Source organism: Montipora foliosa, chromosome 11, assembly GCF_036669935.1.
Source record: "Montipora foliosa isolate CH-2021 chromosome 11, ASM3666993v2, whole genome shotgun sequence".
Taxonomy (NCBI): Eukaryota; Metazoa; Cnidaria; class Anthozoa; order Scleractinia; family Acroporidae; genus Montipora; species Montipora foliosa.
In genome coordinates, this window is record NC_090879.1 from 23,544,171 (window position 1) to 23,554,438 (window position 10,268).

Sequence of the window (10,268 nt, forward strand, 5' to 3'; positions counted from 1 at the left end):
CAAACGCTTCCTTATTGAGGACATTCAAGACAAGTGGCAAATATCTTTTAACATTTTTCTTCCTTGATGGAAGCATTTTGCTCGTTTCTCTGAGAATTTTATTGCTTTCATCAACATAAAGCTCTATTTTCAATGAGATGCTAATTTTCTGCGTGATAAATAAACAAGCTCGTTCCCAGGGCTTTTCTCCGCCAAGGAGGGGGTGGGCCGAGAAAAGTCCTTGGAACGAGGTTGGTCAATAATTAATTTGTGCAAAGAACAAGCAATCTTATTTTTCCCAAAAATCAGGTTCAAGATCACATTTTAAATAAAATTAAAAAAAAAAATCGACATGAATCATGTTTATGCCGTATATCTTATAATCACCCACTTAGCTAAAGCGGAACTTTCAGTACAGTTACGATTTTTGGATGAAACACCTTCCCTCGCACGTAACTTGTGCTTAGCGCTCTCGTCACGCTTGCCTCCCTCGCCTGTGCTTGCCCAGAAAACGCCAAAAAAATCAAGCCTGTTCTGCAACCAATAACTAGGATACAACTTCGATATTAATTTTTGTGTCACGGCGTTTTCAAAGCCAGAGTTATTTTAAGATTGATTTTGTCGCCAAAAGAAAATAGATATCGCGTTGGAGACATAATCACTACTTCTTTTACACATGCAGGCGCTCAACAAGGGGAACATCTATCTCCACTAATTCCTTTAGTCAGCCCTTTCAGTTTTTCCCGCGAAAAGTATCATATTTTCCTTGACGCGTCGATAACTTTGTTTTAATTGGCTTTTACAACAGTAGTAGTAGTAGTAATAGTGGCATCCTCGTCTCGAAGAGGCGATGGATAGCGTTGGGGATTTGGGCAAGATCTTGTATGACTGTGTAGCCCGATCCTGGAGTGGCAGTCTCTGTTTCAGGTAGCACAGACGTGCCTTGTGGAATCGCGCGCAGAGGCTGCGCGTTCTTTCCTTGCCGTTCTCTTGCATGTAGCCTGGACTCTAGCGTTCGCTTCCGCCTTTGAAACCCCCGCTTTGACACTTTGCTTCCATGTATCTCGGTATTTCTTTTACAACAGTGGGCGTACTGAATCTCCAAAGGGAGATTGGCTTTGACAACAGCGGGTGTGCTGAATTTCCCAAGGGAAGCGTTCTATAAATAAATCTACTCGGGTAATAGTTGACTCCTACGTCATGTATGAGAGATACAGACTCCCCTTGTTGAGCTCCTCACGCACCTTCAGCAAGTCGAGGTGATAACTTATTGTACTCTTTGTTTTAGTTTTGGATTGGGATTCTCGTGCTGGTATTTGGGAATTCCGGAATTGTCTGTCACAAAGATATCATGCGAACTGTGTTTGGCAGCGCACCTTCTCAAGTGAGTCTCAACGGTGCTCAGGTGTCGTTTAAACAGATTGTTGTTGCTCATATCAATGCAAGGCAAAGGTGCCAAGATCCTACGCACACGTACCCCCTCGGGAGGCCAGGCCAGCCACTGGAACATCACTGGAACAACTGGTTTATTCATCGATTCAGCAATACTGAGATCCTTTGTGCAGTTTTCCGAACGAATGTACTTAGGTGTGACACAACAAACAACTGCCGCCGCTGCTTTGATTTTTCGCTGAATCCGAGTCTGCAAGTTGTCGCCATTGTCAACTGCGTGACTGGCTGAGTGACGCTTATTTGGGTTACTGACATCAGTCCAGCACTGGAAGCCGTGATTTTCCAAATACTGGACCAGAAGTTGGACTTTGTTTTGAACGTCCCAGTGATAACTTAGATAAAGGTTGGGTCGTGACGTAGACACCTCCTCCCTCTCTTGGTTACTTTTCCCTGAAGATAGAAAGAAAAGCACACAATCACTTAGTGTCGAACAATATGCCCACGAGAAACGCCTAAACGTAGTGTGACAACATCGTGACGCACTTTTAAAAGAAGTGTTTAGATATGATAGCTGTGTGTCAATGAAGGGAGGATTACATGACATGAAAGAAATACAGTTTCATCAAAAATGACGGAAATCGAATTATCCAATGGAAACCAAAGAGTCAACAATCCAACAATAAGGGCAACATGCGTAAGTCGCTAGATAGGGAAATTAAACCAGAGAAGCGGGTCCCCTTAACTTCTATATAACCTTGTTGTCTGTAGCATTATTCCGCCATCCCAAGAAGGGGAAATTGAAGAGAGTGTTAACTTTGTTTTCCCCAGCTCTACTTCATGGTCACCCCTCTGAAGTTTATCTCCATCAAATAAGCCTGAAGCCTGAAGCGACTGAGAGTATTGCTACACTATCCTGGACCAGATGCTAGTCCATCGCAAGGTTACCTCGTGGTAGTATGTCGCCGGTACCCATTTATGCACCTAGGCGGGGGGAGACAGAGTGGCGCAAATGTTCTTGTCCAAGGAGACAACAAGGCGACAGAGCTAGGCCTAAACCTAGGGACCCTAAGGGCAGAGGTGTAGCGCCACAACCACTACACTACCGTACCTCCAGTCACCTTCACCACCCCTCTTCCCGAAAAGAAAATTGAAAACACACTTTAAAAATCAGTCTCCGGACATGAATGATTGTTCAGACCATTGATAATTTTGGCTTTCTTGATCACCTACCATGATTTGCAGCTAGAACTCTCAAGGGCCTCAGTCCTTCTGCCATCCGATCTAAAAACTCCTGCTCCAAAATAACGGCCGGCATTTTTCGAAAGGGTTTAAGATGGTACAACAATATTTCCAAACTTTCTTCAAGCGGTCTACATTCAAAATCTACCGCCGGACAGCCTCCAAGAATTGCTTGCATGTTGGGACGAAGCTTACTCCACGAATTCGTGACCATGACAATTACGAATGGCTTGCCCAGCCAGTCAGCGAACAGAACTTCGTTGTAGACGAAAAGTGAAGTGGCAGCCGTGTCGGAAAGAAGTATGATCACTTGCCTACAACTTGCCAGGTGTGGAGCATTGAGCTGCAGGAACTCGTCCCGAGATTGGCCAAGCCTCTCATGTTTAAATACCTGGGAAAAGATAGAAGGAGACGTCCTTTCAACTGAAAGACCCAATTGTGACTCGTTAGCTATTGATAAGATAAAGTGATGCATTAGCCTCTTTAAGATTGTAAAAAAAGCTTTCCGAAGCCACGTAGCGGCATCGACACGTAACCGCGTATCGACTATACCAGTTGCCGGGTGTTCTGCAATTACTCCGGTTTGTAAACATGAGGTCAACTGTCAGTTGCCCATCAAATCTACGCTGTCGACATTCGGTAAAACCAACCTGCGTCTCTCATGACTAAGCATGTACGAGAGACTGACCAAATACATGTCTGCAACATTTGGCCAATCAGAATTCGCTTTGATATATAACACAAGATAAAGCAGCTTATACGAGAGAAAACTCGTTAGAATTTTTGCCTCCGTGAAGGACTGGTTTTGAGTTAGCCTGCATGCGCTGGCGTCAGGTTTTTCCTACTCGAACTTCGAGCAGAAAAAAGCTGAATATCTCTAGCAAACAAAGGGTGCGTTCGATTGGGAAATCCTGATTTAGATATTAAAACGTGGATCTTCGGATTTCCAATCGAAAACAAAATCTAAAAACGGATTTTGCCGTGGATCTCACTAATCTTTTCTGACACGGATTTCCAATTAGTGAAATCCGCGACAAAATCCGTTTCTCTAGATTCCACAGGCTCCACGTTCCTCGAATTCCGCGTTCCTCGGTTTCACAGATTAGTCCTACCCCTTGCAAAACACTTAAAATATCTCCATGGTTAAGCAATGGGTTTTCAAGGAAAACTGTTACGCGCCGTACCGTTGCTTATTAACTCCACCATAAGAGACATCTTAGAAGGCTAAATAAATCAAGTAAAAGTGCTATTATTCGTTATATGTATTGTATTCTTCCAAGTTTACTTCTACTGCTTTTTTGTACTTCATGTAGTTCACGTGTTCATTGCCGTAAAATGTCCTGCTGACCTTGAGAGCTCCATCGGTAGACCAACGGTGATCCAATGTCGTGGGTTCATCCCCCACCCCACACCTCTTCATTTTTTTTCTTTGTCTTTTTGTTGGTCCAGATAGATTACATGGGAAGATACAGCACTTTAAGTGACACTCTGATTGATTACAGCAGGTACGAGTGACAGTAATAATCACAACAAACGGGATCATGACTAAAACACTACACGAGTACATACGGGTAACATACGAGTAACATACGAGTAACATACGGAACATACGGATACATACGAATACATACGATTAACATACGACTAACATACGACTAACATACGACTAACACACGGATACATACGACTAACATACGGATACATACCAATACATACGAGTAATACGAGTGTTTTTCTCATAAACTAAGCTCTAATTATAAGCCTTGTAAGCATTTTTGCACGTCAGCAAACACGTTTTCCCCCCCCCTCCCCAAGGCTTTCGTTAAATTTAGTCACAGTAAAATAAATTCACATGGAGTGCAAAAACCCTTAGCTTGCGCTGCAAGATGACAATATATTTTGGATGTCGCTGACCTGGTATGACGTCATCAGATCCGCCATCTTTATTTCACTATTTCACCTTAGTTGCCTTTTTTAATGGCAAAAAAATCAGTGCGAAATCAAGCCAGAAAGCTTAAATGTAACCATGTACATGTAAAAATGTAGAAGAATGTTTAAAATGTCGAATTTTGGGAACAGTTGACACATAAAAAAACCCGCAAGCAATAAACGAACAGCTGCTTAAAGTTTCAGCAACAGAGTAAATCTCCTTTCCAAAATTTGCAAAATCTGAGGAGGGTGGCATCCAACCCTTTCTCACCTCATTTACAAAACCCTGAGGGGGTGGCATCAAACCCCCCTTCCTCCCCCCCCCCCCCCCCACCCACACACTCACACACACACACACTTCATATCAGAGGTCCAAGGGGTATGTATTTTTCGCACCGAGATACCAGGAATTACAAAGCTATTAAAGCCGTCAAAAGCTCTTAACAATTCAAGAAATATTGAAACGTTCCTTGCACCACTGAATAACTAAATATTTATTGACGGTATGTAAACCCTGTTGTATTGAATGGCAATCAAAGTTTCACTAAACCTGCAAAACTAGGCAATAGAACAAAACATTTTGTCTTTACTCTGTATGTCAGACAACTGATTATTACGCTCTTCAATCTGTTCAGTGCACGGTAAAGATCGAACGCGTGAAGACCATCCACTGCGCGACAGGCTATTTTTTGCGCACATCAGATTACCAGGCATGACCCCCAGGCCATCAGTTTAATATCAAATATCTTTGCTCTTGTAACGCAAACTTTCCTTAGTCGGGGAAGTAATGCGTAATATTTTACTTAAGTTGTCGTTACTTTGCATAAAAATTTACTGGTATGAATTTTACGCGTACATTTTCGTATTTTTTTACTCGTATGTATCCGTATGTTAGTCGTATGTATCCGTATGTTAGTCGTATGTATCCGTATGTTACTCGTATGTTAGTCGTATGTTACTCGTATGTGTCCGTATGTTCCGTATGTTACTCGTATGTTACCCGTATGTACTCGTGTGGTGTTTTAGTCATGATCCAACAAACGGAAGCGACGTGACCCAGTTCCCGGGAGAAGGGGAGGGGTGGGATTTGCATTCCGCTCTGACTATCAAATAGCTTTGTCTATGGTGTTTCCGAATTCCACTGCATCACGCTATGCAGATAACCTTAACTTTACTACATAACCATCTGATTGCTTCCTGCAAGTTACGTTTCTCACTAACGAAACTATGCTAATTGTGATAATTTGAATTGTCACCATTTATAAATTCAGGTTTTAATAATTTTTAACTTTTTACTTTGCTAAAAGCTAACGCAAATTGAAAAATGAGATATTTACTTTCAGTTGACAAGCTGTTGACTTGCAGTGCAGTATTGATTTTCGTGTGATATTAGAAGATAGCGTGACAACAGAGGAAAAATTCACCTCTAACTTTACCTGAAAATTCTTCTGCTCTAAGCCAATCCAAAGGTTTTGATAAACACGCACATCGCTTGGATCACAAATTATATACACTGATTCCCCTTTTACTTTGGTCTTTTGACACTTGAGGTACCAATTCCCTTCCATTTGCGCTTGATCGTCTCTGATTTTCTTGATTTGTTGAACTAGCTTCTTGCGTGCCACGCGACTGTCAACATTTAAATGCTTTTCCAAGTCCATTTCGTTCATGGAAACCAACACAAAGCCGTCAATTTCGTGCTCTTCGAAACTCAGAGAGTAATGAGCTTGCATTTTAAGAGAAGTTAACCAAGAGAGTACATCAGATATGTTCCACAGAGATACTGGCTTTTTACGATCTAGGCTTAAAATGTCCGGTTCACCTGGAGGGGTGGGAATGCGAAGACCAAACATTGGGGCATACTTCTCCAGATCTTCGCTGAAAGCTCCCACGACTACTGAAGAAAGCTCTGCTGCGCTCGACCCAGGATAAGAGCTTAAATCCAGGAATCGAGTCCCCAACTGCTTGTACTCCATGGGTAGTTTGCCACGGGTATACTTAATACAGAACAATTTAACTGGTTTTTCAATTTCGTCTTTCTCCTCTACGAGTTCTCGATTTTCATCTCTTTTAAGCAAGATTCGTCTTTCGTGACGACAAGCTCTAGAGCTGAAATAAGATTCAGACAAAAACATGATCGATGCACGGCATTTTTCTGCATTTTCAAGTCTTTGCTGAAAGCAGCATGGGCTTTCAACAGGTGCACAGTCATCTTTATCGAACCAGATGTCATCGCAAAATCCGATATTTTTAAGTTCCTTGATGGTGTATGAAATGAAGCGTTTTTCGATAAAACTCGCTTCAGGGGAATATGATACAAAAATTGCTCTTCTTTTCGCTTTTTTTGGGCTGATCGATGTCGGATATGAGTGTGAATCATTCGAACCATCCGTCGAAACTGTGTTGCTAGAGTTTATATCCTTGGCAGCACTCTCTCCTACATCAGTATGTTCAGCTGTCGAATTGCAGAATGCGTTTTGACTCTGAGGCCTTTTATCATCGTTTTCAACTGCAATCGCTTCTTGTTCGTCCTCTCCTCTGTGCGATTCTTCTCCTTTCTTGTCAGGACCGTCTACAGAGTCAGTCAAGTTAGAAACTTCCTCTTTTGTATCTGTTTCATCCCGCCATGTTCGCCGTACATTTTCATTGTCAACGCAATCGCCGTCGATAACTTCATCAACCTCAGGGATCGAGCCACCGTCGTGTTTAATTTCTTCAACTTTCTTGTTGTTATCCATCCTTGCAAATGTAGATAACTAAAATTATAAACAGATGGAGGGGACAATAGGCTCAATGCGTTTGTTTGGACCAGTCTTGCTTTCAGTTGATCTTCAAAATGCAAACAAACCAGTCCACGAATAATTACATGCAAGAGCGCGAGGAAAGCTGCAATTGTTAATTAATCAAGTTTCCTTGACAACAAAGAAAAGCACTGAAGCAACACAACCAGACAATGAGGAGAAGGAGGAACTGTTTTAACGAGACAAAAAAGAATAAATCATGAAATAATAATGATTCGGTAAGGTGATGAAAGGTGCATGCTTCTTTTAGCTTTATATACTGAAACAGAGGGGCAACGTAACACCATGGGTTTCACCTTGAAACTCCTATTGTAAACAATGGAGTTTTTAAAAACACGATTTTTGTACTTTTTTGTTCTTAAAAGGAAACAAACAAGGAATCAAATTTAAGGTGAATAATCTATAAGCTTAGGGGTAAAAAGGTCATAAATTTGAAATTTGCTATGATCAGCATGACTCGTGATGTCTTCTTAACGGAGTCGCCAACGAATGTCGAGGCTTGCTTGGCGTGTACTATAAGTCACAAGTTTTACTGAAAACCCATTCTATCCGAGCAAGACTATGGCATAAATTATCGATCGGTTCGGCAAATCTGCAATCATCAAGGGTCTACACCTAATTATAAACAACGAAAGATAGCAATTAAGATACGATTACAAATAATGTGTTTTTGAACAAACTTCATAAACCCTCGCGAATCTCGATTCATAATTACTAAACCAAGCAAATTTAATTGCAAGAACATCACTCTTATGCATAATTGATGATGTATATTTTGGGAAAATTAATAGTCCGGCGAAAAGAAATTTTAGAGCCTTCCACGGTTTTTGTATTGTGTTTGTGTAATGTCTATATCGAAAACTTTTCAACCTGATGGTTTTTAAACTTTTTAATTACATGGCTTAATTTCCACTCAAAGGTAATCGAAATTTTATTTAACAACAATTTTTCTTTTAAAATCAAGAAAACTTACGCACACACAAAAGGCAAATTTGTTATCTGTGACATCGAAATAGAAGAAAAATGTATTACCCTAGCAAATCTATACCCCCCAAACGATAAAGAGCCATGTTTTTTCAAGATTTCTTTAACAACCTACTTGATTTCCAGTGTGAAGATTTAATTATGGGAGTGGATTTTAATTTGGTCTGGGGCACCCAACGAGACTATAGTTCAAAACCACTTAGACATAGCATTGTTAAACATATTTTAGTATTTAAACGGTAGACACAGGCATATTTTTATCCTCTAAAAATTTTTCATCTGTTCGGATTTCCTAGCTGAAAGTCTAGTGATCCGAAAATCATAGGGATCAAAACTTACCTTTTCGAAAATTTCAGCCAGAAAAAAGTCTCCCGAAAATTATAGGTGAGCTTTTTAGGGCAAAAATCAGTTAAAAATGGGCAATTATACCATGTTTTAGATGTTCGAAAATCCTAGGAGAGGCAGGCAAGCAAGAAATTCAGAACAAATGTTCCGAAAATTCTAGATCTCAAATCGTCTTGCGAACAGATATCTTCCGAAAATTGACGTTGGGTGCCCTTGTTTTGTTCCAGACCTTGTCTCAAAGTCGGTCAAAGTATTGAACGATTTTACTGTGGAGTGCCAGGATTGAGATACACACGGCGCCAAAAGTAACCCGAAATCCACTGTCGATTAGATTTTTTTTCTAGCCGGGGTCAAAGCGTGATTTCCACGGGTTACAAAACAGATCATAAGATGGTAACAATTAACATAGCGCTTCAATCAAATCTTAAGGCGCGTTTACACGACAGAGGAAAAATGGCACGGTTCCGATTAAAAGTGGAACAGTTCCATTCATTTTTGAAAAGGAACAGTGAACTTTTATCCGTTCCGCTACGGGACCATAGGCGCCTATGGTCCCGCAGCGGAACGGATAAAAGTTCACTGTTTCTCTAGGAATAACCCAAAGGGAGATCCTGTGGGCAGGATACAGCAAGAGATTAAATTTTTAAAAAAACTTTGCATACAAAGTGTCCCTTCTCATTTATGAAGTGCACTCACAATAGGTGTACGGTTGCCGGCTGAAAAATGGAAGACGAAATTGTTATCCCTTGTCCCTAAAATTACTGAGACTGTTACCCCTAAAGTTAATTATCTTTGAAATTGGACAATAAGTTTAAGTGGCAATTTTAAAGTGTAAAAAGCGAGACGGTTTTTTAAAGTGCGTATGAAGTAAAAAAGATATTTTACTTATTTTACAGACCTATCAAAATGATATTCAAACTTGACACCAGTAATGTACATCAGATAAGGCACAAAGTGACACCCATTAAGATGTTGCCATGGCAACACTCTCCTTTCTAGCTCCTCTCTGCAATGAACCAAATATCTCAGATTTTGAACAGATAAGCGGATGGGTCAGACTTGACACGCATGTGCTGCCCATAGTGCTTTACATCATAGGCAGCCCAAGTTCGCGTCACTAGAGAGCGTGTAATAATTGATTACTACTGAGTGGAAGATGACCTTTGAGTAAAAGCGGTGTTGCGTTACAGGCAGCCGTTGAGAATTTAAACGCGTTGTAAGACTTTGTATAGACCGAATGCATAAATGGCGGCCAAAAAATTTTTTTTTTGTTTGTGCTAATTAGCCTCACTAGCCTCGTTTGCATGGCCAAAATACAAAAGAAAGGTTGCTTGAGAGCGAGGCTAGTGAGTCTCATTAGCACATAAACAAAAGGATACATTTTTGGCCGCCATTTATGCATTCGGTCAATGGGAAATAAAATACCGAAGAAGATTATGAAGCCTAAAAAATGCTCAATTAAACGTTCATTCAATAAAATGAATAAAAATGACTTACCTCTGGTGTATTTTTGTGCCTTTTGGAGCTTATTTTACCGTTTCGGGAATTCCGTGTTTTCAATGTTCTAAGACGAAGTCACAAAAATACACCAGAGGTAAG

The 10,268-nt window shown here is 40.7% G+C and overlaps 1 protein-coding gene across 1 annotated transcript; it reads right to left on the reverse strand.

The window, feature by feature from the left end:
- Nucleotides 1–50: 50 nt before the first annotated feature.
- LOC137975102 (uncharacterized) lies at nt 51–7,406 on the reverse strand. The gene is made up of 3 exons (XM_068822161.1): nt 5,976–7,406; nt 2,602–3,001; nt 51–1,821 (listed from the first exon to the last, which is right to left on the reverse strand). Exons 1-3 carry the CDS (start codon nt 7,275–7,277, stop codon nt 1,247–1,249), a joined length of 2,277 nt encoding a protein of 758 aa, XP_068678262.1. The 5' UTR covers nt 7,278–7,406; the 3' UTR covers nt 51–1,246.
- Between the last annotated feature and the right edge of the window lie 2,862 nt (nt 7,407–10,268).

Bases quoted from the DNA above. Each gene is read 5' to 3' on its own strand.
- LOC137975102 (XM_068822161.1), bottom strand. From the start codon at position 7,277: ATGGATAACAACAAGAAAGTTGAAGAAATTAAACACGACGGTGGCTCG. The intron at 3,002-5,975 runs GTAAAGTTAGAG...ATCTTTTCCCAG, and splicing joins TAGAGCAGAAGAATTTTCAG to GTATTTAAACATGAGAGGCT. The intron at 1,822-2,601 runs GTAGGTGATCAA...TTCTATCTTCAG, and splicing joins AGTTCTAGCTGCAAATCATG to GGAAAAGTAACCAAGAGAGG.